The sequence below is a fragment of the Plodia interpunctella genome, chromosome 20, assembly GCF_027563975.2.
Source record: "Plodia interpunctella isolate USDA-ARS_2022_Savannah chromosome 20, ilPloInte3.2, whole genome shotgun sequence".
Classification (NCBI taxonomy): Eukaryota; Metazoa; Arthropoda; class Insecta; order Lepidoptera; family Pyralidae; genus Plodia; species Plodia interpunctella.
Window position 1 is genome coordinate 8,391,570 of NC_071313.1, and position 27,367 is coordinate 8,418,936.

Consider the following 27,367-nt stretch of genomic DNA (forward strand, 5'->3'; position numbering starts at 1 on the left):
CATTGTAGTGGGTTGTTGTTGCGTCACAATGGCGTAATATAAACGGTTCGCTGCGTCTCATTTCGAATCAATTCGATGGTGAGAAGTGAAATGCAAACCCGCACTAAGCACTCTGAACTGATCTGCGTCGCAAATTCGTATGTACCATCGAGTTAATTTTTTGTATGAACTAGCGATTCGGTCCAGCTTCGCTCGGGTTAAACTATAATAAATTATACACTTAAAGCTTCCTCAGAAATCAGCTATATCTGATATACATATACAATGTTACTGGTAACAAAACCTCCTAAAGACTACTTAATAGGTACATCAAAACATGCAACTTTTATTCTAAACTTTTCGTGATTCGTAGTTTCTTTTTCATTTAAAAATAATACAGATTCTACAAATCTTAACTATGTAATAGCCAAGCAACACAAGGTATATAGCGGAATCGAACATAGAGTTAACGTTTTATAGAAACGACATTAAAACTAAAAAAAGGATTTTTTTTTGTATTTATTACATTTAGACAAAAGTCGTAGAACAAAAGATGTTTATGAGAAGGGTTTCAGGAGTGTAAGAAAACGAGGTAGTCTCATATAAAGTGTATTGTCTGTCACACACACAGGAGGTTACAAAATACAAAAGGGTTCGGAAAAATCCCTTAAATTTATAAAAGTCGCGATAGATATGGGAGCGCCCGGATCGGGGCACAACAGTGTAGGTACGCGGAAGATGTGAATAGCTTGCCGGTTAATGGCTGACTGCCGAGATGTACGGAGGTTTACTATATGTTAGTAATGTACCTTATGCGCCTTTGGAAGGTTATGCGTTAGATACATTTATATTTAAAAAATGGTAAGCCCTTCTGGCATAATAGGGACCAACACTGTTTGAATGAGTTTCTTTCGGCATTTCTTCTCAGCAGTGGTCGTTCCGAAATGCTAGTAGTTTGTAGCTTTGGTAAACATCATTTAATTTAGATTATGACGTGAAAAAGTGCCTGTGAAGGCCTAATTTCTGAATAAATGATTTGATTTTGATTTTGATTTGATACCAGTAACCCTGTATAGTAATATATAGTAATAAAGGATATTGTGGTTTGTCTACACGGGCGACGGAAGTTTGTATAGCACTTTAAAGAAAACGAACGTGTGTACGGGATGATTGTTTAATTCCAAATAACTAGCCTAGTCTCATAACAAGTTTTTTAAATATGCATCTACTACAAGCTATTTAATCGATATAATAATATACATTTTGAAATGTTTTTGTTTAAGTAATCGCTTCTTTCTTTAAACTCGTCTAAGAACGATTAAGGATACATATGTAATGTTGAACCGATCCCAGAGGTCGTGTCAGCGAGCTCGCTGATAACAAACGAACAGACTGTCTGCGTGTCCACTATTTCTACTGCCCGAATACCCGCGACTTACGAAGAGCCTTCTTACATATAGGTAAGTATATGGAAATATCATTTATGACTTATTTATTTAATTTACATAATTATCATGTTAGTTATGTCCGGATATTGTGAGTGTAGTGTGGTTGTCGAGAATGCAGATTCACAACGACCACACTGTACTCCATCGTGGCTGCGACCACGGCCTCCGCACTCATTGAAACGTCAGCAACATTAAATAAAAATACATCAATAAGTATGTATATATTATTTTGCTCATTTAATTATTCAGTGGAATCTACGTAGTTCTAAATTATGGGTATAAACAAATGTTAAGGATTAAGGGTAAGTTAAGTTCAAATAACAAAAGGTAAGTTAAGTTCAAATAACATTGCTTGAGTGCGTACGATATTCATATCGTATGCAATGTTATTATTGACCGAGCGAGCGAAGCGAGCGAAGTCTACGGTAAACATACAAAAAATTTAGGTATACATACATACAAAAAAAAATTTTTTGCCCCAAGTTGACTTGTAGACCTCGTTCTCGCTTCGCTCGCTCGGTGAAGAAATGATATATAAATTTATATTTAAAATATGGTAAGCCCTTCTGGCATGATAGGGACCAACACTGTTTGAACGAGTTTCTTTCGACATTTCTTCTCAGCAGTGGTCGTTCCGAAATGCTAGTAGTTTGTAGCTTTGGTAAATATAATTTTAATGAAGGGCTAATTTCTGAATAAATGATTTGATTTTTATTTTTTATTATTAATTTATCTTACTTATTTTTTAAGTTCATACCTATATAACATTTGTATGCAAAATCTTAACTCAATGTTACGAGAGAGTATGCTGACGAGCCACGTTGCCCCACAGCCCCCTTTTGCCGCGTGGACACTGTCGCAGGGCTGGTACGTTTTCATTACGATTCAGCTGAGAGAATCGTTTTCGGCTTATGATCAAAGAGAATTTTCATTTCTATACATATGGTACAAATTATAAGTTAAACCCGAAATGATTCTGCTCGATTCCCCTCAACCAACTGCGAACACAGGACGCCGAACGACCCTTGACAAAAGACTAAGAACCTCCTTGTTTGCAACTGTTTTATTAAACTAGGTTAAACCAAGAAGAATAAATGCAAAGGAGTTACGTACTCTCGAAGAAGAGCGGTCGACAGTGGGTTGCAGTGTGCAGCGCTGACGGGGCGAGTGCTCCAAGTGCCTGGTGAGATAGCCTCCGTGGTCTTCGGCGGCTCGGCGCATATAGTCAGCGGAGGCATCTATATATTTACCACTATTTATCTGATCATGGCAAGATATAAATCGTGCGTTGTCTTGGTACGTTTTATACATACTTAAGTTTTTACGACTAGAAACTGTAATATCCCGGCTTTGCTCGGGTAAAACCATAAAACTTCCTCAGAAATCACCCTATATAGATAATCAGATATAGTTACTAATTTCCGAAACGTTATAAGTTGCATCAAGATATAATGCACTTATGCTATTAAGATATAATGCACTTATGCTATTAATTTCATTTCATCCTTACATATCATAAAAGTACCTTATCCCGTCTGTCTGTACCGAGTCCCTGAGATGAGAGTGTCGCGAGTATGTACGTGATACCTACCACGATCCAACACGCGTATTTTGCTAATCTCGCTTGGTAAGTAGATAGTTGGAATGAGAGCTCGGCTAAACTATGGGAGAAATGTGGCCTTAACAAAAGTTATTCAGTGTGATGAGCCTCTTCCATCTATTACATGTAAGAAACTAAAATTTGATGTATTTTTATACATACTAGAAACACGGAGGAGTACCTGGTGAGAAACCGTCAGCCAAGCTTTTAGAGATATACTTCATTTAAAACTTATTCAGAATGGTTATGACACGACATGAGACGATTGATCTAATCGGCTATACTTCGGCTAGCCGTAGATAGGCGGCTGATATAATCAAATCACCTACATGCATTATTTTTATGTTCGTAGGTTATGTTACCTCATTACTTATAAGATAAATATTACTGATTATAAAGTCAGTGGGGAATCAAAATGACGGGTTTAGAAAGACTCTTTAATGACTGAAATGCCAGTAGTTTGTAGTTTGTGATAACTATTTAATATAAAAATTGACTTGAAAAAGTGCCTGTGAAAGTCTAATTTCTGAATGATTTGAATTTGAATTTAACAATACATCTGAATGAAAATTCATTAAATAAAACTAGGCAAACTATAAAAGGACGACACGGTAGTCGTGTTTTTTAAATTTATGTAAAATTTATTCAGGTTATTGTTTCAGGTGTTGCTCGCTTTGCTCTTCTTCCCATCACCACTCAGGTGCACAGAGTCCCGAAGTCGACACAAGCGAGATATTGGGAATGATCTTTCGCGTTTCATAACAAATATATATAACTATTTTTATAAACAAATTCTCAGATTTTCTAATTGGCTCCAGGGCAGACTAGTACCAAATCCCCCGCCTGCGAAGACGACGCCCCCGGGGCCGTATAGGAGGTAGCGACAGGAACTGTAATTATACTAGTTGTTCGCCGCGATTCATCAAAAACGACTTAACCGATTTTGTTGCCCCACGAATTTAAAAATTCTATTGACAGATCCTACATACCTATCTTTTAAATTTCATCAAAATCAGACCAATGGTTCGAAAGTTATAGAGTTACAAACAAACATACATACATACAAAAAATGTATTTTTGCACCAAGTTGATTTGTAGGCCTCGCTCGCTCGGTCTATGAAATATATTACTATCAAATAAACGAATATTACCTTTTAACAAAATATTGGTTTTATTTAAAGCATTTAAAAGACTTGTTTGTTGCTTGCACACTTCTTTGTTTCTCTATTTTTTAAACTGGTTGTTGGCCGCGAACTCAGACCTCGCGAACACTCACAAAATTGTGAATATTTCTAAAACGACTGAACTGATTTTGATGCCCCACGAACTTAAAAATTATATTGACCGATTCTACAATTCTACATACCTTTTAAATTTCATCAAAATCAGACCAGAGGTTCGAAAGTTATCGCGTTACATACATACACACAAAAGATATGTTTTTGCCCCAAGTCGAATGCGATGAATTATGGCACAGAAATAGACCAAACGTTCAGTAGTAACATAGGCTACTTTTTTATGGTTTTAGCCGAATAAAGCCGGGCTAGCTGCTATTAATGTATAAATGCTAAAGTGAGTTTGTTTGTTAGCTCTACACGCTTTATGTAATAATCAATCTTCTTGAAAATAGTACCTAGACTACTCATTTCTGGAAAAATGTTTCCGTGGGAAATTTGCGCGGGCGAAGCAAAGGGTAAAAACTAGTAAAAGAATACAACAAAAAAAGTTATTTAATCATCTGCAAGTTTTAAAGCTTCGTCAGCAATCATTTCACCAACAGCACTTCCACCTATACCAGCAAGAACGCCACCTCCGATGGCGCCAATGATCGCGCCCACCGGAGCGCCGACGACCGTGCCCACAGGCCCGAACGCTGAGCCGACCAGAGCCCCCGCCTTCGCCCCGCCCCATGCCCCGGCAGCTCCTCCTGCCGCTCCGCCGCCCCAACTGCCACCGACCGATGAAACCGTCTTGATAGTTTTAACTAAAACTATCTTCGTACGCTTCACATCTCTTAAAACATTCTCAAGATGTTCTATCGTGGTTCTGATTTCACTTCTTTTTGTTGACTTAGTTTCAGTTTCAAGTGATTTTCTCAATTTACGAATAGAACTCTCTAACTCTTCAATTATCTCGTCTGCGTGCTCCCTAACGTAGAGATCATCTTTAACAGCAGACCCGATGCGCCAAGTGTCGATCGCTACGGCGGCTACTGTTAAAGTAATGCCTGCATATTTAATAGTCTTATTGATGACTTTGGCATATTGGATAACTTCTGCAGGAACTTCAATGTGAGGATTAGTAGATTTGGGATGTCCTTTAGGGTCAATATTGATATGGGGATTAGCTCCCGAATTATGTCCAGTGTCGAAACGTATTGTTGGAGCACCTGGAAACGTTTAATTACGAAATTAATACACGTAATTGTCAATAATTATCTTTTTGCAGTTAAAATACCAATTTCATCACCTACCAGTAGGTTTTCCATTTTTCATTCTGCCCAAATTCATGTCTCGAATACCGGCTACAGTTTCTTTGTTCAAATGCGCGTTGGGGATTCTTGTAAATCTGGTTTGCATGTATTCCCCGGCACGAGCTCCGCCAAAAACTCTCCCGGCCGTATCTGTATCATCGTCTTTTTCAGGGATTTTGGACATTTTGATATTTTATAGCTCCAGTTCTGTAATATAATTTGAAATATAGTAAGTATACATATTTTATGAAAATAATATTTATCTGTTTAATGTTATTTTTAATAAAAAAAATATTAATCTATAATCACACATACTTAATTATTTACAAAACAGTTCATTAGATACAGCAATTCATTGATTTTAAATTGATTGTTGATTGATAAAATGACCAAAAGTTTAATGGTTATTGCTGACATTTCCAACCTTAGTTTTCGGAGTGCAGTAAACCGTGTGGTCGATGTTAATGCTAAATCACACGGAATTGGAAGTGCGTGCTTTCATTATATAAGACTATAAAGAGACGGATATTGTTTATAAATTATATGTAGTTATTATTGCAATAAATAAAGATACCTTTAGTGTTTTAATATATAATTTATTGTATACATCTCTGAACATACTACCAGCTGTATACCTACATATAAAACATGATAAACCAAAGCATAAAGATATATTTTTGCTACACATGCATAAGTACATATTATACCTATTTTGTGCTTCCTTAGATACTTACCTAATACAGAAATAAAACATAATTTAATCTGTTTCTTACAAAATTCCACTACAAAATAATGAAATTCATAGAAGACCAAAATTTACTCGTAATCACACTTTTATTTTTAAGCTTAGTGGAAAATTATAGAAAACTATTAATAGGTAGTAATATGAGTCACAATGTATACGCAAACTGGTCAGAAAGTATGATTTCGTTAGCCTTGAACCACACGATTTGGTTCCCGTCGTACATAGCTGGCGACGCGACGGACTCGTGTCGTAAGGCTGGTACTTCCCGGAACGAAGACGGAGTCAGTTTACGAACATCATCGATCACGTCTTCTTTGCTCCGGTTAGTGTCCATTTCATTGGGAGATATTAGAAACCATAGATTTCCATAGACGAACTCTATGCTAGTGGCGAGATCTTCGGCCACACCTAGTGGCATTTCCTTCAATAACGTAGCATGGTGTTTTACGCTTGATTCCGGATGAGGAGTGAACGACACCACTTCAGTCGCATTGTTTGATACATAACTTTGATCAGATGTATTAACAGCGTCAGAAATGAGGTCTATCAATCGATCTTGTTTAGTAACTACGATCACATCACGTCCACGAAGTATACTGCCGACTATTTTCTTATAATTTGAATGGATTTGGTCCTCATCGCATGAGCTGTTGGATTTGAATGCAATAACTGTCTGATGTTCATCTGTCGATATGTTTCTAATTGTATAATCGCTCGTTTCTGAATTCTCGTTGTGGCTGCACATTTTTTGTGGGTTGTAGTTACTGAAAAATAAAAAATAAACTGTATTATTAGTAGGCTAAAATTCGTTTCCGATATTTAATTCCCAATTAATGTACATTTTTATAGTATGCTACAAATTATAAAAATCTATTTTGTGTTCAATAATAGATAAAATTTTATGTTTTCATTTCTCCGCGATTGTTTGCCATTTGTTTTAATCAAAAATACCTACCATTCAACAGCATGATACACATGTGAGATAGTTGGTAATCGTACAGGGTTGGTTACTTGTAAAACATCAATAGAGCAAAAAGCTGACAGCATTAAAAACAACGTTTGTTCTACGAGTTTTGACGTAGGTATAACTCAATAGCTAATAACTGTATCTCTATATTCAACATTATATAGATAAAGATGATGTTTTTAAAGTAGGTACTTACCTACCTACCTAAGTAATTATTTTTCTGACTTTACATTCTTATATTCTGTCTGTTATATGAACATGAAGTTCCAAGCAAAAGTTGGCATTTTGCGATAGATATTATTTGACTTTAATGCAACATGCAAAGGGCCACGTTTTCATACAACAAACGTCCCTAAATCATGTACACAACGTGAGAAAATAGCAATTGTAGGTATGTTTAGTAACTAGAACTCTAGCTATTACAGTTTAAACTTTCAATGTCTGTTTCCCAACAATTTGATTTTTGTAAGTCTAACTAAACTTTGGATTTTTTTTTTGTAATAAATGTGAATAAAGTTAATTGTAGGTATTTTTATTCCATATGATCAACCAACTATTGAACTATCTGAATACAGCCTGAACACAACACCAACCAAGTAGTACGTAAACGCTTGGAACACCACATATAGGTAGTTGTTTTAGACTATCTTTTGCGTGCGTCGTAGGCAGTCGCGGTACGTAATCGCCTACATGAAGTAAATAGCAAAAATTAATGGTGAAATACTAGGCGATGTTATCTAGACAGGAGAAGCCGCGGCATCTTTCGGTTTCGTTGAAAGGTAAAAATTGTCAACCCTCAACCAAATTAGACCTTAGAGAAGAGAAAGCTATTTTTCTTTGGTCATTGAATGAGACACACGAAAACTATGCATTTCCGCAAGTGATGGTTGCTATGTTAATGCTTTTGCGGCATAACTGAGATTTTATACATTAAACCCAAAGTACATTCCGTACTTTTACTATTTTAGAACAACAGGATTGCCTCCGTTGGAGCAGGATCTAGGGGAAATAAAAGTAGTTTCCGCGCAGAGCGAATTTCTATTGCATTGCTGTCTGCGTGATGGCCACCTTACCCAGGGGGCCATTCTTCGATATTTTTAATTTATAAGTTTTATTTGTAAGGATAATTTATTTCCAAACTACTAGTTAGCTAAATCTTGTGCGAACTTAAAATTATAAATGCGAAAGTAATTTGTCTGTTAGATACCTTACCTCTTCACGCTCTATCTACTCAACCAATCTTCTTGAAATTTTCAATAGACGTAGTTCATAGTGTGGAGAAGGACATTTGGCATTTTCATCCCGGAAAAATAACTGTTCCCGTAAAAAAATTACGCGGGCGAAGCGCGAGCGCAGGGCGAAATGCCTGCATATCGTCCCACACGTTTTGCGCAATGTGCCCGTTTCCCACTACGTGTCTCCGTTCCATTTCCCGCTACGTCTCCCACTTCCGCTTCCCGCAACGCGAGCCGTCCTATTTCCGCGACGTGTTACGTCCCATTTATCAACCACAAACGTAAATCAAACATATCTCTATCTAAAAAAACAATGAAGTTTCGTATACTTTTCAATCTGTAGATCATTCCCCTAGAGAAGCAATTTTCAAAATCTAACTTCCCGCAAACGGATGTAAAATGACAAATCACGAAGAGTAATGTTTACGCGTTCTATTTTATTTTTATAGTCAAAGAGAATTTGTACCCTTGATTTGGGCCCCCCCAATTAATTTTGATACAGGGGATACCCCTCCGAGGCACGCTACGCCACTGATACCGGCTGTACACTACTGACTAACTGGGCCAAAGGTTTTGTATTATGGTATTTCAGTATTTGGCAAGAAATATGTATAGGTATACGAATATTATTGAATATGCATATTCATATATGACTGAACATTTCTTGCCAAATACTGAAATACCAATTCAATACGAAAAGTATCGAATATTGTATACGGATATTAAAATATGCCTCTTTATTTAAAAAAATCCGAAGACTTACACTATAAAGAAGGTATGTGTGTATAATCCAGATACAGTATAAAAAATAAGGAATATAAACTTTATTGAAATATGAGTTGAATGGTTTAGTCTAAGTATATTTTTTTTACTTTCCCACACATTGATACGTAGTATTGAAACTGATTGACTAACGGAATAATGAGTTCTTTTAGGACTACGTACTAAATAAACATTGTGAATTCATAAATAATTTTATTTGTGTTAAGAAAAATGTATTATTGGTTGGTTATATGGTTATAATTTAACTAGCTTTTGCTTCGCACGCGTGAATTTCAGTTCTTAAAAGGAATCGAAGTGAAATTGTAGTTATTATTTTATCGTGTATTTTAAGACTAGTATTATTACTATGATTCAAATTCGTACTGTTTGTCATCTTAGTCCAGCTACCCGTTTCCCGCTACAATTACAGCTAGGTACGTGTCTCGTTCCGAAACTTGTTGTTCCGAAGCTTTTTTTTTTGGCGGCTAGCAACAATGGAGCCTAATTGTCAAATTGAAAGCTCCGTATTTAATAATTGTAAATAAATAATAAAAGCGCATAAATCTTTAAAATACAAGTAATAATTAATAATAATAATAATTCAGTGAATATATTTGTAGATATTTGTAATAATAAGATATTGAGAAAAGTCTCAACATCAAATCAGTAATATCTACTTTCAAAGGGATAAAACACGGTAGCTATTTATATCCTAGATAGGTCAACATTTTTTTTACTATAGGTACAAATAGAATAACTATCTACAAGTCGACAACACGGTTCACACTGAAATTAAGTTCAAAACCGAATAAAGGCAATGTTTACAACGAAAAATGTGTTTTTAGGTACTTACACGTCTTAGAAGTAATGCCGCGGCTGAGTACTTGAGGAATTAGGATTATATATAGACAATTTAAAAGAACCCAAATAGAGCCTCGATGCGCTTCTAATAAGAGATATCGTAGGAATGAGCGTGTTGCGCGTGCGGCGATGCCATATAAATATATAAATACGTAGGTATGATTCACAATCACTTCGTTCTATTTTTAGCCGTGATGTTTACGTTAAATTTAATGTTGGCGGTGTAAATACCGCCAAACTGTGCCGGCGGAGAAAAATGAAATCAAATACAAAACTAATTTATTTAAGACATTGAGCTGAATAAAATACATATAGTTTCTCTTTAAAAGTAAAATAACTAAGTAGCATCTTTAGTGTGCGACTTTTGAGAGATAATTTCGATTTCTTACTTCTAAATAAAATGAGTTTATATTTTAAGAAATACTGAGCTAGCGTCGCCATCTAAAGAACAGATAACATGGTCGCATGTTATTGCTAGCAGTTTGTTGAATAAAATATAAAACGGGGAATCCCCCACGAGGACGTTTCTCAATCTTTTCCGATTGATTAAGAGGAACCCTGAAACCTAATCATTTTGCGGAGCCTTATATAAAGATTTGTCGCATGTACTGGTAATGAAGACACAGGTGACCCTTTTCTTCTATATACTTTGTACAGCTCATATTTTATAGTTGGAAATGACTTTGCAAGAATAATTTATTCTTATTAATGATCTTCTTTCAAGTTTTCTCCTTTTTCATGTTTGTTTGTAGTGTATTTGGTGGGAACTATAATTAGGTAATCTTCGTAGAGCTTTGATGATGATAGACCTCCACTAGATGCTTTTGCAGAACAATGTTTGAGAACCGTAGCCCTACGTTAATAGTTGTACGTCCGCAAACATTAAATTAGAACAATTTAAAATATGGAGAGCAAGCACACCTGCATATCCAATGTGGATAAAATATTTTTCTTGTTTTAACGTACTGCCGTCATACTGAGAAACGACACTGCACAACCTAGTAAATGGAGAAAAAAAAAAAATTGTTGTGATTTTGAAATGAAAAAGAAAAAACATGGTTGGTTGGTTGGTTGGTTGGTTGGTTGGTTGGTTGGTTGGTTGGTTGGTTGGTTGGTTGGTTGGTTGGTTGGTTGGTTGGTTGGTTGGTTGGTTGGTTGGTTGGTTGGTTGGTTGGTTGGTTGGTTGGTTGGTTGGTTGGTTGGTTGGTTGGTTGGTTGGTTGGTTGGTTGGTTGGTTGGTTGGTTGGTTGGTTGGTTGGTTGGTTGGTTGGTTGGTTGGTTGGTTGGTTGGTTGGTTGGTTGGTTGGTTGGTTGGTTGGTTGGTTGGTTGGTTGGTTGGTTGGTTGGTTGGTTGGTTGGTTGGTTGGTTGGTTGGTTGGTTGGTTGGTTGGTTGGTTGGTTGGTTGGTTGGTTGGTTGGTTGGTTGGTTGGTTGGTTGGTTGGTTGGTTGGTTGGTTGGTTGGTTGGTTGGTTGGTTGGTTGGTTGGTTGGTTGGTTGGTTGGTTGGTTGGTTGGTTGGTTGGTTGGTTGGTTGGTTGGTTGGTTGGTTGGTTGGTTGGTTGGTTGGTTGGTTGGTTGGTTGGTTGGTTGGTTGGTTGGTTGGTTGGTTGGTTGGTTGGTTGGTTGGTTGGTTGGTTGGTTGGTTGGTTGGTTGGTTGGTTGGTTGGTTGGTTGGTTGGTTGGTTGGTTGGTTGGTTGGTTGGTTGGTTGGTTGGTTGGTTGGTTGGTTGGTTGGTTGGTTGGTTGGTTGGTTGGTTGGTTGGTTGGTTGGTTGGTTGGTTGGTTGGTTGGTTGGTTGGTTGGTTGGTTGGTTGGTTGGTTGGTTGGTTGGTTGGTTGGTTGGTTGGTTGGTTGGTTGGTTGGTTGGTTGGTTGGTTGGTTGGTTGGTTGGTTGGTTGGTTGGTTGGTTGGTTGGTTGGTTGGTTGGTTGGTTGGTTGGTTGGTTGGTTGGTTGGTTGGTTGGTTGGTTGGTTGGTTGGTTGGTTGGTTGGTTGGTTGGTTGGTTGGTTGGTTGGTTGGTTGGTTGGTTGGTTGGTTGGTTGGTTGGTTGGTTGGTTGGTTGGTTGGTTGGTTGGTTGGTTGGTTGGTTGGTTGGTTGGTTGGTTGGTTGGTTGGTTGGTTGGTTGGTTGGTTGGTTGGTTGGTTGGTTGGTTGGTTGGTTGGTTGGTTGGTTGGTTGGTTGGTTGGTTGGTTGGTTGGTTGGTTGGTTGGTTGGTTGGTTGGTTGGTTGGTTGGTTGGTTGGTTGGTTGGTTGGTTGGTTGGTTGGTTGGTTGGTTGGTTGGTTGGTTGGTTGGTTGGTTGGTTGGTTGGTTGGTTGGTTGGTTGGTTGGTTGGTTGGTTGGTTGGTTGGTTGGTTGGTTGGTTGGTTGGTTGGTTGGTTGGTTGGTTGGTTGGTTGGTTGGTTGGTTGGTTGGTTGGTTGGTTGGTTGGTTGGTTGGTTGGTTGGTTGGTTGGTTGGTTGGTTGGTTGGTTGGTTGGTTGGTTGGTTGGTTGGTTGGTTGGTTGGTTGGTTGGTTGGTTGGTTGGTTGGTTGGTTGGTTGGTTGGTTGGTTGGTTGGTTGGTTGGTTGGTTGGTTGGTTGGTTGGTTGGTTGGTTAGGTTAGGTTAGGTTAGGTTAGGTTAGGTTAGGTTAGGTTAGGTTGGGGAACCACCCCACAGTGCTTGCGTCCACGTCGCGTTCCCCGGGCAACGTCGCGTCCTAACCCCGGGCAACGTCGCGTCCTAACCACCGTAACGGAGTGGTTAGGCCGACGGCTAAAGTGCACTGTGCAGAAGGAGCAATTTGCGAACTGTGAAGAATGTCGTCTAATGACCAAATAATGAGGGACGCCCGCGGGCGTTTCCTGAAAAAAGGCCCTTCTCAGGGCCACCCAAAAGGCCCTTCTCAGGGCCACCCAAAAGGCCCTTCTCAGGGCCACCCAAAAGGCCCTTCTCAGGGCCACCCAAAAGGCCCTTCTCAGGGCCAAACAAAGGGAAGGGGGGAAATGGAATGTTCAGGGTCTGAACATTCCGCTGGGGAGGAAACTGACGGGAGTGGCCTCGCTGTGGGCCAAGAGAGGATGGGGAGCCTGTTGGGAAGTGCGGGCTCCATCACCTCGTTGTCGGAGTCGGTGCTGGGCAACAAGCGCCTCTATTCTGAGGTGGCGACTGGTTCCGGCACCGACACTGAGGTCGGTGTGCCACGGGCACAATCAGTGGCGAAGAGGGGCAAGGCTCGGGGTGCCTCGCACCTGACGAGGGCCCGGGCTGAAGCGAGGAGGAGTCAAGAGGAGGATGCCGAGGCTTCCTTCTCGGCCTCTCTAGGGGCTCGGGCCTTCCGGAGGGGAGGACCCCTGAATGGTGGGGACGATGATGTGGTGGTGGCCCCCATTGATGCGCGGGACTTTGGGGCCATGGGTGCTGATGGACTCATGGCCACTGCGGTGGAGAGGCTGGGTATTATAACCAGCCTCGTCGGGAAGACTGCCGCCCTCAAGGGGGGCTTCAACTCCAAAATTATGCGGGCCTCCTCGGATATCAGGGATATCGTGGACACCCTGGTGGCGCGCAGCGAGTCGGACGAAGTTCGACGCCTTAAGGCCGATAATGGTCGCCTCCAAAGGGAGGTGGCCATTATGAAGGCTGAGGTCGCTGCGCTCCGCCGGGGGTTCGAGGAGGCCCGCCGTGAGGCTGCTCAGGCTGCGCGGACGGTACAGCGGCAGGCAGCTCCAGTGGAGGATGAGCTGGAGCAGAGGATGGCCAGATTAATTGATGGCCGTCTGGCAGCGCTAGGACTGGCTGGATGTCCTCGGAGTGCCACTCGTCCACCTCTGGCGGGTGACAACTCCGAGGTGGCGAGGGCTGCAAGGACGGCCATTGAGGAGGCCTCCGGCCTGGGTCCGGCGCCGCGGCTTGAGCAGCCGGTGGAGTTGGAGGTTCGGGCCCCTGCACGCCCGGCCTCTGAGAGGCGGGGTTGTAAGGGGGTAGGTGCTGGGGGAGCGACAGAGTGGGGGCCCTTCGGGCCGTCGACCTCAACAGCTGTGGTCGACGAATGCCCGGAGCTCCCCTGGGTCGAAGTCCGGGGGAGGAGGGGGAAGGGGAAGGGCGTGGGAAAGAAGTCCCAGCCCAAACCTGCGGAGCGACCGGCGGCGGCCCCAACAAAGGCCACTGCAACGGCGCCCAAGGCACCCCCCAGGGCGGCGCCAGCGAGGGCGGCCAAGCTGTCGGCCCCTAGCTCCTCGGCTGTAATTCTCAAGTTACAGCCAGAGGCAGCGCAAAAAGGGGCCACATACAGCTCCGCCCTCCTCAAGGCCGAGCAGGCGGTGAGCCTGGAGGGGCTAGGAATCGGCTCGCTTCGGATTCGCCCGAGTGCGACCGGAGCGAGGCTAATCGAGGTCTCTGGCCCCTCCAACTCAGACAAGGCAGATGCGCTTGCATCGGCCTTGAAGGCGGCCCTTTCCGGCGTCGCGGACGTTTCCAGGCCCGTCAAAACCGCGGACTTCCGCGTGACGGGCCTGAATGATGCGGCAACGGCGCAGCGGATAAAGGCTGCGGTCGCGCAAGCCGGGAGCTGCACGGAGGACCAGGTCTGGGTGGGTGAAATCCGCTCAGACTGGCGGGGCTCTGGCTCTGCCCTGATGCGCTGCCCGGTCACGACGGCTAAAAAGCTGATCGAGGCGGGCAGCCTCACGGTAGGCTGGAGTCGAGTGCAGCTCCGGCACCTGGAGGCGCGCCCCATGCACTGCTACAAGTGCATGGGGAAGGGGCACACCGCATCGCTGTGCCCCTCGCAGACGGACCGCAGCCGGCTCTGCTATAGGTGCGGGGAGGCAGGGCATTTGTCCGCCTCCTGCACAGCGGAGCCCCGCTGCGCGGTATGCCGCGACGCCGGCAAGCCGGCGGGCCACGTGATGGGGGGTAGGGCCTGCAACCCACCCCCGATCCGAGGGAAAGGGCCGTCCCCTCCTCCGCGCGAGGGAAGGCAAGGGGAGGCGCCAGTCGGCCAAATGGAGGAGTGATGGGGGTCACCTTCCTCCAGGCCAACCTCAACCACTCCGCTAGGGCGCAGGATCTCCTCCTGCAATCCATGGCGGAGTGGGATTTGGATGTCGCGGTGGTCGCGGAGCCGTACGCGGTTCCCTCCCTGCCTCACTGGGCGGGGGATCTGGATGGCCTCGTGGCCATCGTGGCTAGGCCTGGTGCCGCCCCTCCCCTCGCGATTAAGAAGAGAGGGAACGGCTTTGTGGTGGCGGTTCGGGGAGAGTACGCCATAATTGGTGTTTACTTCTCCCCGAACCGGGATTTGCCGGCCCTGGAGCGGTTCTTGGATGCCCTGGGGCCGGAAATAAGGCGGTTAGCGCCCCTAAAGGTCTTCGTGGCCGGTGACTTCAACGCCAAATCAACGGCGTGGGGGAACCCGGCCACGGAGCCCAAGGGGCGAAAGGTGGAAGAGTGGGCGCTGGCCGCGAGGCTGTCTCTCCTAAACAGGGGGACAGCCCACACGTGCGTGCGACGGACGGGCGGATCGGTGGTGGACTTGACGTTCGCCACCCCCTCCGCCGCGCGCTCCGTGTCGGACTGGAGGGTGGAAGGGGGGGTGGAGACACTCTCGGACCACTTGTATATTCGGTTCGAGGTGTCGGCCGCCCCCCAATGTCAGGCGGCATCATCGTCCCGGGTGCGCAGCCGGTTCCCGCGCTGGGCCCTTACGCGGCTTGACCGGGAGCTGGCGGAAGAGGCGGCCATCGTCGGCCGCTGGAGCCTCCCGCCTCTAGACGGAATGGGGGTGGACGACGCGGCTGACCGTCTCGGCGACGCTTTCACAGCGGTGTGCCGGGCGGCCATGCCAAGCGTAGGTCGAGCCCCCCCTAGGCGGGCGGTCTATTGGTGGTCGGCGGAGATTGCCGCCCTTCGCGTCGCCTGCAACGCGGCCCGAAGGGCCTATAGTCGAAGCAGGCGGCGCAGTCCCCGGGACGAGGAGAGGGATGGTCAGCTGTATGCGGTGTATGTGGAAAACCGTAAGGAGCTGCAGCTGGCCATCGGTCGGGCCAAGGAGGAAGCCTTCGAGGAGCTGGTGGAGGGTATCGAAAGAGACCCATGGGGCCGGCCGTATAAGTGGGCGCGAGACAAATTGCGCCCACAGGCGACCCCGCTAACGGAGACCCTTCAGCCAGCTCTGCTGGGGGAGATTGTCGGGGATCTATTCCCCGGCAATCCGCGAGGGTTTTCTCCTCCGAGGATGGCCCGACAGCCGCCTGACGCGGAGGGAGAAGAGGTGGAGGCGGATCCGCCTCCCGTCACCGACGTCGAAATGGAGGTGGTCCTCGACCGCCTCCAGACAAGGAAGAGGGCACCGGGTCCAGACGGGGTGCACGGGAAAGTGCTTGCGCTGATTCTCGTGCACCTCGGGGAGGAGTTTCGGGGGCTGCTCAACCGCTGTCTGCGAGAGGGGCAGTTCCCGAAATTATGGAAGGAGGGCCGGCTCTGCCTTATTCCGAAAGGGAGCCGGCCCTTGGACTCGGCTTCGGCGGTGCGACCTCTGGTCCTGCTGAGCGAGGCTGGGAAGGCCCTAGAGAGTGTTGTGGCCTCTCGCCTCGTTCGGCATGTGGAGGAAGGCCCGGGACCGCGTCTCTCTGACGTGCAGTACGGATTCCGGGCCAAGAGGTCCACCATCGACGCCCTCAGGCGTCTGCGGTCGGTGACGGAGGAGGCGGACAGAGAAGGCGAGGTGACCCTGGCGACGTCGTTAGACATCGCCAACGCCTTCAACAGTATCCCGCACTGTGTAATACGGGAGGCGCTCCGGTACTTCGGAGTGCCCTCGTACCTGCGGGGGCTGTTGGGGGCGTACCTGGAGGAGCGGGTCGTCCTGTACGAGGACAGGGGAGGTCAAATGGTCCGGCGGGGCGTCGGGTGCGGTGTCCCGCAGGGGTCGATTCTCGGCCCTATCCTGTGGGACATCGCATACGATTGGGTCCTGCGGTGCCGGCTTCCCCCCGGGACGGGTGTCATCTGCTATGCGGATGACACTCTCTTCACGTCCCGGGGTGCGAATTTCGGTGAGGCGGCGCGGCTGGCCGAAACGGGCCTCGCCCTTTTGGTCGGCCGCATAGAGAGGTTGGGGCTTCGGGTCCGACTGGATAAGACCGAAGTCCTCCTCTTCCGCGGGGCCCGGACGCGAGGACCTCCCCCAGGGGCGCGCCTCCAGGTGGGTCATGAGGAGTTGAGGGTGAGTGCCCAGATGAAATACCTGGGCCTCATCCTCGACGGGAGATGGTCCTTTGTCCCCCACTTCCGAGAGCTGGGGCAAAGGATCATCAGGACGGCTGCGTCGCTGGGCCGACTCCTGCCCAATCTGGGTGGGCCCAGCGACGCTGTACGGAAGCTGTACTCCGGCGTGTGCCGGAGTATGGCGATGTACGGCGCCCCCGTTTGGGTGGACGCCCTTGCCGCGGAGAATAAGCGCCTTCTCCGGCAGGCGCAGAAGGTGATCGCGGTAAGGGCGATACGGGGGTACCGTACAGTGGCGTTCTCTGCGGCCACAGCCCTCGCGGGCGACCCGCCGTGGGAGTTGGTGGCGGAGGTGCTCGCCGAGGTTTACCACTTTGTGGCGAACAGGAGGGAAATCGGCGAGCACCCCTCGCCTGAGATGGTCCGGCGGGTCCGCTTGCGAGGGCAAGCGGAACTCATGCGGAGGTGGGAGGCAGACCTGGCGCGGGCAACGTACGGTGTACGCACAGTGGAGGCCCTGCGCCAGGTCCTGGAGAGATGGATGTTGAGGCGGCGCAAGCCTCTCACCTTCCGCATGACGCAGGTGCTCACCGGGCATGGCTGCTTCGGTGAGTACTTGCACCGCGTGGCCCAGCGGGAGACCGAGCCGGTTTGCCACGATTGTGGCGAGGCTCGGGACACTGCTCAACATGTTCTAGAGCAGTGTCCCAGGTGGAGTCGGCAGCGCCACGATCTGGTAGCAGTGCTCGGTGGAGTGGATCTGTCGCTCCCGAGTGTCGTCAATGCGATGCTCGGGAGTGACGGAGCCTGGGCGGCAGTGGCCTCCTTCTGTGAGACTGTTATGTCACAGAGGGAGGCCGAGGAAAGGAACCGCGAGGACCACCCCCTCGCGGAGCCGATCCGCAGAAGGCGGACGGGGGTGCGACGCAGGCGCTACCTTGCGCGCCTGCAGGCGCCCCCCTAAATCGGTGGGACTAGTCCCACCCGACGGCAGGGGTCCACCAGGTGTCGGTGGGCCCCTGAGAATGGTGAGTCCGGTCTCTGGCGAAAGAGACCGGCCAATCGCTGAGGCGTCTTGTGTTAGATAGATCCGAGGCGCCTCCCTGTAAAGCGGCCGATGGCACCCGCAGGGGTTTAGTGGGTAGTCTGGGCTGGATAGCGGCCCAGGAGTCCCACACTCAGTGCGTAAATGCATTCCCCTGCGAAAACAAAAAAAAAAAAAAAAAAAAAAAAAGGTTAGGTTAGGTTGGGTTGGGTTGGGTTGGGTTGGGTTGGGTTGGGTTGGGTTGGGTTGGGTTGGGTTAGGTTGGGTTAGGTTAGGTTAGGTTGGGGAACCACCCCACAGTGCTTGCGTCCACGTCGCGTTCCCCGGGCAACGTCGCGTCCTAACCACCGTAACGGAGTGGTTAGGCCGACGGCTAAAGTGCACTGTGCAGAAGGAGCAATTTGCGAACTGTGAAGAATGTCGTATAATGACCAAATAATGAGGGACGCCCGCGGGCGTTTCCTGAAAAAAGGCCCTTCTCAGGGCCACCCAAAAGGCCCTTCTCAGGGCCACCCAAAAGGCCCTTCTCAGGGCCACCCAAAAGGCCCTTCTCAGGGCCAAACAAAGGGAAGGGGGGAAATGGAATGTTCAGGGTCTGAACATTCCGCTGGGGAGGAAACCGACGGGAGTGGCCTCGCTGTGGGCCAAAAGAGGATGGGGAGCCTGATGGGAAGTGCGGGCTCCATCACCTCGTTGTCGGAGTCGGTGCTGGGCAACAAGCGCCTCTATTCTGAGGTGGCGACTGGTTCCGGCACCGACACTGAGGTCGGTGTGCCACGGGCACAGTCAGTGGCGAAGAGGGGCAAGGCCCGGGGTGCCTCGCACCTGACGAGGGCCCGGGCTGAGGCGAGGAGGAGTCAAGAGGAGGATGCCGAGGCTTCCTTCTCGGCCTCTCTAGGGGCTCGGGCCTTCCGGAGGGGAGGACCCCCGAGTGGTGGGGACGATGATGTGGTGGTGGCCCCCATTGATGCGCGGGACTTTGGGGCCATGGGTGCTGATGGACTCATGGCCACTGCGGTGGAGAGGCTGGGTATAATAACCAGCCTCGTCGGAAAGACTGCCGCCCTCAAGGGGGGCTTCAACTCTAAAATTATGCGGGCCTCCTCGGATATCAGGGATATCGTGGACACCCTGGTGGCGCGCAGCGAGTCGGACGAAGTTCGACGCCTTAAGGCCGATAATGGTCGCCTCCAAAGGGAGGTGGCCATTATGAAGGCTGAGGTCGCTGCGCTCCGCCGGGGGTTCGAGGAGGCTCGCCGTGAGGCTGCTCAGGCTGCGCGGACGGTGCAGCGGCAGGCTGCTCCAGTGGAGGATGAGCTGGAGCAGAGGATGGCCAGATTGATTGATGGCCGTCTGGCAGCGCTAGGACTGGCTGGGTGTCCTCGGAGTGCCACTCGTCCACCTCTGGCAGGTGACAACTCCGAGGTGGCGAGGGCTGCAAGGACGGCCATTGATCGGGCCTCCGGTCTGGGTCCGGCGCCGCGGCTTGAGCAGCCGGTGGTGGAGTTGGAGGTTCGGGCCCCTGCACGCCCGGCCTCTGAGAGGCGGGGTTGTAAGGGGGTAGGTGCTGGGGGAGTGACAGAGTGGGGGCCCTTCGGGCCGTCGACCTCAACAGCTGTGGTCGACGAATGCCCGGAGCTCCCCTGGGTCGAAGTCCGGGGGAGGAGGGGGAAGGGGAAGGGCGTGGGAAAGAAGTCCCAGCCCAAACCTGCGGAGCGACCGGCGGCGGCCCCAACAAAGGCCACTGCAACGGCGCCCAAGGCACCCCCCAGGGCGGCGCCAGCGAGGGCGGCCAAGCTGTCGGCCCCTAGCTCCTCGGCTGTAATTCTCAAGTTACAGCCGGAGGCAGCGCAAAAAGGGGCCACATACAGCTCCGCCCTCCTTAAGGCCGAGCAGGCGGTGAGCCTGGAGGGGCTAGGAATCGGCTCGCTTCGGATTCGCCCGAGTGCGACCGGAGCGAGGCTAATCGAGGTCTCTGGCCCCTCCAACTCAGACAAGGCAGATGCGCTTGCATCGGCCTTGAAGGCGGCCCTTTCCGGCGTCGCGGACGTTTCCAGGCCCGTCAAAACCGCGGACTTCCGCGTGACGGGCCTGAATGATGCGGCAACGGCGCAGCGGATAAAGGCTGCGGTCGCGCAAGCCGGGAGCTGCACGGAGGACCAGGTCTGGGTGGGTGAAATCCGCTCAGACTGGCGGGGCTCTGGCTCTGCCCTGATGCGCTGCCCGGTCACGACGGCTAAAAAGCTGATCGAGGCGGGCAGCCTCACGGTAGGCTGGAGTCGAGTGCAGCTCCGGCACCTGGAGGCGCGCCCCATGCACTGCTACAAGTGCATGGGGAAGGGGCACACCGCATCGCTGTGCCCCTCGCAGACGGACCGCAGCCGGCTCTGCTATAGGTGCGGGGAGGCAGGGCATTTGTCCGCCTCCTGCACAGCGGAGCCCCGCTGCGCGGTATGCCGCGACGCCGGCAAGCCGGCGGGCCACGTGATGGGGGGTAGGGCCTGCAACCCACCCCCGATCCGAGGGAAAGGGCCGTCCCCTCCTCCGCGCGAGGGAAGGCAAGGGGAGGCGCCAGTCGGCCAAATGGAGGAGTGATGGGGGTCACCTTCCTCCAGGCCAACCTCAACCACTCCGCTAGGGCGCAGGATCTCCTCCTGCAATCCATGGCGGAGTGGGATTTGGATGTCGCGGTGGTCGCGGAGCCGTACGCGGTTCCCTCCCTGCCCCACTGGGCGGGGGATCTGGATGACCTCGTGGCCATCGTGGCTAGGCCTGGTGCCGCCCCTCCCCTCGCGATTAAGAAGAGAGGGAACGGCTTTGTGGTGGCGGTTCGGGGAGAGTACGCCATAATTGGTGTTTACTTCTCCCCGAACCGGGATTTGCCGGCCCTGGAGCGGTTCTTGGATGCCCTGGGGCCGGAGATAAGGCGGTTAGCGCCCCTAAAGGTCTTCGTGGCCGGTGACTTCAACGCCAAATCAACGGCGTGGGGGAACCCGGCCACGGAGCCCAAGGGGCGAAAGGTGGAAGAGTGGGCGCTGGCCGCCGGGCTGTCTCTCCTAAACAGGGGGACAGCCCACACGTGCGTGCGACGGACGGGCGGATCGGTGGTGGACCTGACGTTCGCCACCCCCTCCGCCGCGCGCTCCGTGTCGGACTGGAGGGTGGAAGGGGGGGTGGAGACACTCTCGGACCACTTGTATATTCGGTTCGAGGTGTCGGCCGCCCCCCAATGTCAGGCGGCATCATCGTCCCGGGTGCGCAGCCGGTTCCCGCGTTGGGCCCTTACGCGGCTTGACCGGGAGCTGGCGGAAGAGGCGGCCATCGTCGGCCGCTGGAGCCTCCCGCCTCTAGACGGAATGGGGGTGGACGACGCGGCTGACCGTCTCGGCGACGCTTTCACAGCGGTGTGCCGGGCGGCCATGCCAAGCGTAGGTCGAGCCCCCCCTAGGCGGGCGGTCTATTGGTGGTCGGCGGAGATTGCCGCCCTTCGCGTCGCCTGCAACGCGGCCCGAAGGGCCTATAGTCGAAGCAGGCGGCGCAGTCCCCGGGACGAGGAGAGGGATGGTCAGCTGTATGCGGTGTATGTGGAAAACCGTAAGGAGCTGCAGCTGGCCATCGGTCGGGCCAAGGAGGAAGCCTTCGAGGAGCTGGTGGAGGGTATCGAAAGAGACCCATGGGGCCGGCCGTATAAGTGGGCGCGAGACAAATTGCGCCCACAGGCGACCCCGCTAACGGAGACCCTTCAGCCAGCTCTGCTGGGGGAGATTGTCGGGGATCTATTCCCCGGCAATCCGCGAGGGTTTTCTCCTCCGAGGATGGCCCGACAGCCGCCTGACGCGGAGGGAGAAGAGGTGGAGGCGGATCCGCCTCCCGTCACCGACGTCGAAATGGAGGTGGTCCTCGACCGCCTCCAGACAAGGAAGAGGGCACCGGGTCCAGACGGGGTGCACGGGAAAGTGCTTGCGCTGATTCTCGTGCACCTCGGGGAGGAGTTTCGGGGGCTGCTCAACCGCTGTCTGCGAGAGGGGCAGTTCCCGAAATTATGGAAGGAGGGCCGGCTCTGCCTTATTCCGAAGGGGAGCCGGCCCTTGGACTCGGCTTCGGCGGTGCGACCTCTGGTCCTGCTGAGCGAGGCTGGGAAGGCCCTAGAGAGCGTTGTGGCCTCTCGCCTCGTTCGGCATGTGGAGGAAGGCCCGGGACCGCGTCTCTCTGACGTGCAGTACGGATTCCGGGCCAAGGGGTCCACCATCGACGCCCTCAGGCGTCTGCGGTCGGTGACGGAGGAGGCGGATCGAGAAGGCGAGGTGACCCTGGCGACGTCGTTAGACATCGCCAACGCCTTCAACAGTATCCCGCACTGTGTAATACGGGAGGCGCTCCGGTACTTCGGAGTGCCCTCGTACCTGCGGGGGCTGTTGGGGGCGTACCTGGAGGAGCGGGTCGTCCTGTACGAGGACAGGGGAGGTCAAATGGTCCGGCGGGGCGTCGGGTGCGGTGTCCCGCAGGGGTCGATTCTCGGCCCTATCCTGTGGGACATCGCATACGATTGGGTCCTGCGGTGCCGGCTTCCCCCCGGGACGGGTGTCATCTGCTATGCGGATGACACTCTCTTCACGTCCCGGGGTGCGAATTTCGGTGAGGCGGCGCGGCTGGCCGAAACGGGCCTCGCCCTTTTGGTCGGCCGCATAGAGAGGCTGGGGCTTCGGGTCCGACTGGATAAGACCGAAGTCCTCCTCTTCCGCGGGGCCCGGGCGCGAGGACCTCCCCCAGGGGCGCGCCTCCAGGTGGGTCATGAGGAGTTGAGGGTGAGTGCCCAGATGAAATACCTGGGCCTCATCCTCGACGGGAGATGGTCCTTTGTCCCCCACTTCCGAGAGCTGGGGCAAAGGATCATCAGGACGGCTGCGTCGCTGGGCCGACTCCTGCCCAATCTGGGTGGGCCCAGCGACGCTGTACGGAAGCTGTACTCCGGCGTGTGCCGGAGTATGGCGATGTACGGCGCCCCCGTTTGGGTGGACGCCCTTGCCGCGGAGAATAAGCGCCTTCTCCGGCAGGCGCAGAAGGTGATCGCGGTAAGGGCGATACGGGGGTACCGTACAGTGGCGTTCTCTGCGGCCACAGCCCTCGCGGGCGACCCGCCGTGGGAGTTGGTGGCGGAGGTGCTCGCCGAGGTTTACCACTTTGTGGCGAACAGGAGGGAAATCGGCGAGCACCCCTCGCCTGAGATGGTCCGGCGGGTCCGCTTGCGAGGGCAAGCGGAACTCATGCGGAGGTGGGAGGCAGACCTGGCGCGGGCAACGTACGGTGTACGCACAGTGGAGGCCCTGCGCCAGGTCCTGGAGAGATGGATGTTGAGGCGGCGCAAGCCTCTCACCTTCCGCATGACGCAGGTGCTCACCGGGCATGGCTGCTTCGGTGAGTACTTGCACCGCGTGGCCCAGCGGGAGACCGAGCCGGTCTGCCACGATTGTGGCGAGGCTCGGGACACTGCTCAACATGTTCTAGAGCAGTGTCCCAGGTGGAGTCGGCAGCGCCACGATCTGGTGGCAGTGCTCGGTGGAGTGGATCTGTCGCTCCCGAGTGTCGTCAATGCGATGCTCGGGAGTGACGGAGCCTGGGCGGCAGTGGCCTCCTTCTGTGAGACTGTTATGTCACAGAGGGAGGCCGAGGAAAGGAACCGCGAGGACCACCCCCTCGCGGAGCCGATCCGCAGAAGGCGGACGGGGGTGCGACGCAGGCGCTACCTTGCGCGCCTGCAGGCGCCCCCCTAAATCGGTGGGACTAGTCCCACCCGACGGCAGGGGTCCACCAGGTGTCGGTGGGCCCCTGAGAATGGTGAGTCCGGTCTCTGGCGAAAGAGACCGGCCAGTCGCTGAGGCGTCTTGTGTTAGATAGATCCGAGGCGCCTCCCTGTAAAGCGGCCGATGGCACCCGCAGGGGTTTAGTGGGTAGTCTGGGCTGGATAGCGGCCCAGGAGTCCCACACTCAGTGCGTAAATGCATTCCCCTGCGAAAACAAAAAAAAAAAAAAAAAAAAAAAAAAAAAAAAACAAAAAAAAAAAAAAAAAAAAAAAAAAAAAAAAAAAGGTTGGTGGGCCCCTGAGAATGGTGAGTCCGGTCTCTGGCGAAAGAGACCGGCCAGTCGCTGAGGCGTCTTGTGTTAGATAGATCCGAGGCGCCTCCCTGTAAAGCGGCCGATGGCACCCGCAGGGGTTTAGTGGGTAGTCTGGGCTGGATAGCGGCCCAGGAGTCCCACACTCAGTGCGTAAATGCATTCCCCTGCGAAAACAAAAAAAAAAAAAAAAAAAAAAAGGTTAGGTTAGGTTAGGTTAGGTTAGGTTAGGTTAGGTTAGGTTAGGTTAGGTTAGGTTAGGTTAGGTTACCTGGAGGCGCGCCCCATGCACTGCTACAAGTGCATGGGGAAGGGGCACACTGCATCGCTGTGCCCCTCGCAGACGGACCGCAGCCGGCTCTGCTATAGGTGCGGGGAGACAGGGCATCTGTCCGCCTCCTGCACAGCGGAGCCCCGCTGCGCGGTATGCCGCGACGCCGGCAAGCCGGCGGGCCACGTGATGGGGGGTAGGGCCTGCAACCCACCCCCGATCCGAGGGAAAGGACCGTCCCCTCCTCCGCGCGAGGGAAGGCAAGGGGAGGCGCCAGTCGGCCAAATGGAGGAGTGATGGGGGTCACCTTCCTCCAGGCCAACCTCAACCACTCCGCTAGGGCGCAGGATCTCCTCCTGCAATCCATGGCGGAGTGGGATTTGGATGTCGCGGTGGTCGCGGAGCCGTACGCGGTTCCCACCCTGCCCCACTGGGCGGGGGATCTGGATGGCCTCGTGGCCATCGTGGCTAGGCCTGGTGCCGCCCCTCCCCTCGCGATTAAGAAGAGAGGGAACGGCTTTGTGGTGGCGGTTCGGGGAGAGTACGCCATAATTGGTGTTTACTTCTCCCCGAACCGGGATTTGCCGGCCCTGGAGCGGTTCTTGGATGCTCTGGGGCCGGAGATAAGGCGGTTAGCGCCCCTAAAGGTCTTCGTGGCCGGTGACTTCAACGCCAAATCAACGGCGTGGGGGAACCCGGCCACGGAGCCCAAGGGGCGAAAGGTGGAAGAGTGGGCGCTGGCCGCGGGGCTGTCTCTCCTAAACAGGGGGACAGCCCACACGTGCGTGCGACGGACGGGCGGATCGGTGGTGGACCTGACGTTCGCCACCCCCTCCGTCGCGCACTCCGTGTCGGACTGGAGGGTGGAAGGGGGGGTGGAGACACTCTCGGACCACTTGTATATTCGGTTCGAGGTGTCGGCCGCCCCCCAATGTCAGGCGGCATCATCGTCCCGGGTGCGCAGCCGGTTCCCGCGCTGGGCCCTTACGCGGCTTGACCGGGAGCTGGCGGAAGAGGCGGCCATCGTCGGCCGCTGGAGCCTCCCGCCTCTAGACGGAATGGGGGTGGACGACGCGGCTGACCGTCTCGGCGACGCTTTCACAGCGGTGTGCCGAGCGGCCATGCCAAGCGTAGGTCGAGCCCCCCCTAGGCGGGCGGTCTATTGGTGGTCGGCGGAGATTGCCGCCCTTCGCGTCGCCTGCAACGCGGCCCGAAGGGCCTATAGTCGAAGCAGGCGGCGCAGTCCCCGGGACGAGGAGAGGGATGGTCAGCTGTATGCGGTGTATGTGGAAAACCGTAAGGAGCTGCAGCTGGCCATCGGTCGGGCCAAGGAGGAAGCCTTCGAGGAGCTGGTGGAGGGTATCGAAAGAGACCCATGGGGCCGGCCGTATAAGTGGGCGCGAGACAAATTGCGCCCACAGGCGACCCCGCTAACGGAGACCCTTCAGCCAGCTCTGTTGGGGGAGATTGTCGGGGATCTATTCCCCGGCAATCCGCGAGGGTTTTCTCCTCCGAGGATGGCCCGACAGCCGCCTGACGCGGAGGGAGAAGAGGTGGAGGCGGATCCGCCTCCCGTCACCGACGTCGAAATGGAGGTGGTCCTCGACCGCCTCCAGACAAGGAAGAGGGCACCGGGTCCAGACGGGGTGCACGGGAAAGTGCTTGCGCTGATTCTCGTGCACCTCGGGGAGGAGTTTCGGGGGCTGCTCAACCGCTGTCTGCGAGAGGGGCAGTTCCCGAAATTATGGAAGGAGGGCCGGCTCTGCCTTATTCCGAAGGGGAGCCGGCCCTTGGACTCGGCTTCGGCGGTGCGACCTCTGGTCCTGCTGAGCGAGGCTGGGAAGGCCCTAGAGAGCGTTGTGGCCTCTCGCCTCGTTCGGCATGTGGAGGAAGGCCCGGGACCGCGTCTCTCTGACGTGCAGTACGGATTCCGGGCCAAGAGGTCCACCATCGACGCCCTCAGGCGTCTGCGGTCGGTGACGGAGGAGGCGGATCGAGAAGGCGATGTGACCCTGGCGACGTCTTTAGACGTCGCCAACGCCTTCAACAGCATCCCGCACTGTGTAATACGGGAGGCGCTCCGGTACTTCGGAGTGCCCTCGTACCTGCGGGGGCTGTTGGGGGCGTACCTGGAGGAGCGGGTCGTCCTGTACGAGGACAGGGGAGGTCAAATGGTCCGGCGGGGCGTCGGGTGCGGTGTCCCGCAGGGGTCGATTCTCGGCCCTATCCTGTGGGACATCGCATACGATTGGGTCCTGCGGTGCCGGCTTCCCCCCGGGACGGGTGTCATCTGCTATGCGGATGACACTCTCTTCACGTCCCGGGGTGCGAATTTCGGTGAGGCGGCGCGGCTGGCCGAAACGGGCCTCGCCCTTTTGGTCGGCCGCATAGAGAGGCTGGGGCTTCGGGTCCGACTGGATAAGACCGAAGTCCTCCTCTTCCGCGGGGCCCGGACGCGAGGGCCTCCCCCAGGGGCGCGCCTCCAGGTGGGTCATGAGGAGTTGAGGGTGAGTGCCCAGATGAAATACCTGGGCCTCATCCTCGACGGGAGATGGTCCTTTGTCCCCCACTTCCGAGAGCTGGGGCAAAGGATCATCAGGACGGCTGCGTCGCTGGGCCGACTCCTGCCCAATCTGGGTGGGCCCAGCGACGCTGTACGG

At 52.2% G+C, this 27,367-nt stretch overlaps 5 protein-coding genes and 1 long non-coding RNA gene across 6 annotated transcripts; 5 read left to right on the forward strand and 1 right to left on the reverse strand.

Moving 5' to 3' along the window:
* The first annotated feature begins 3 nt into the window (after positions 1-3).
* Positions 4-4,172, forward strand: LOC128678720 (uncharacterized). Its single transcript, XR_008405675.2, has 3 exons — positions 4-1,439; positions 2,503-2,723; positions 3,690-4,172. It is a non-coding gene; the product is annotated as an uncharacterized LOC128678720 (long non-coding RNA).
* A 564-nt stretch (positions 4,173-4,736) lies between these two features.
* LOC128678717 (uncharacterized) lies at positions 4,737-10,223 on the reverse strand. The gene is made up of 3 exons (XM_053760464.1): positions 10,063-10,223; positions 5,501-5,707; positions 4,737-5,416 (listed from the first exon to the last, which is right to left on the reverse strand). Exons 2-3 carry the CDS (start codon positions 5,682-5,684, stop codon positions 4,758-4,760), a joined length of 843 nt encoding a protein of 280 aa, XP_053616439.1. The 5' UTR covers positions 5,685-5,707; positions 10,063-10,223; the 3' UTR covers positions 4,737-4,757.
* Positions 10,224-15,067: 4,844 nt separating this feature from the next.
* Positions 15,068-16,054, forward strand: LOC128678926 (uncharacterized; the record flags this gene model as incomplete). Its single annotated transcript, XM_064436628.1, has 2 exons — positions 15,068-15,493; positions 15,560-16,054. Coding segments are annotated over exons 1-2 (921 nt in total), but the record flags the coding sequence as incomplete, so codon positions are not given.
* A 2,850-nt stretch (positions 16,055-18,904) lies between these two features.
* Positions 18,905-20,920, forward strand: LOC128678927 (uncharacterized). The gene has a single exon (XM_053760839.1). It carries the CDS (start codon positions 18,905-18,907, stop codon positions 20,918-20,920), a length of 2,016 nt encoding a protein of 671 aa, XP_053616814.1.
* On the forward strand, positions 20,920-21,906 carry LOC128678928 (uncharacterized; the record flags this gene model as incomplete). Its single annotated transcript, XM_064436629.1, has 2 exons — positions 20,920-21,345; positions 21,412-21,906. Coding segments are annotated over exons 1-2 (921 nt in total), but the record flags the coding sequence as incomplete, so codon positions are not given.
* A 3,097-nt stretch (positions 21,907-25,003) lies between these two features.
* On the forward strand, positions 25,004-25,990 carry LOC128678929 (uncharacterized; the record flags this gene model as incomplete). Its single annotated transcript, XM_064436630.1, has 1 exon — positions 25,004-25,990. A coding segment is annotated over exon 1 (987 nt), but the record flags the coding sequence as incomplete, so codon positions are not given.
* Between the last annotated feature and the right edge of the window lie 1,377 nt (positions 25,991-27,367).

What these genes read in the sequence shown, in the direction of transcription:
- LOC128678717 (XM_053760464.1), bottom strand. Translation starts at nt 5,684, where the DNA reads ATGTCCAAAATCCCTGAAAAAGACGATGATACAGATACGGCCGGGAGA. An exon ending in GAAAAATGGAAAACCTACTG is followed by an intron (nt 5,417 to 5,500) that starts GTAGGTGATGAA and finishes AAACGTTTCCAG; the next exon opens with GTGCTCCAACAATACGTTTC.
- LOC128678927 (XM_053760839.1), top strand. Translation starts at nt 18,905, where the DNA reads ATGGAATGTTCAGGGTCTGAACATTCCGCTGGGGAGGAAACCGACGGG.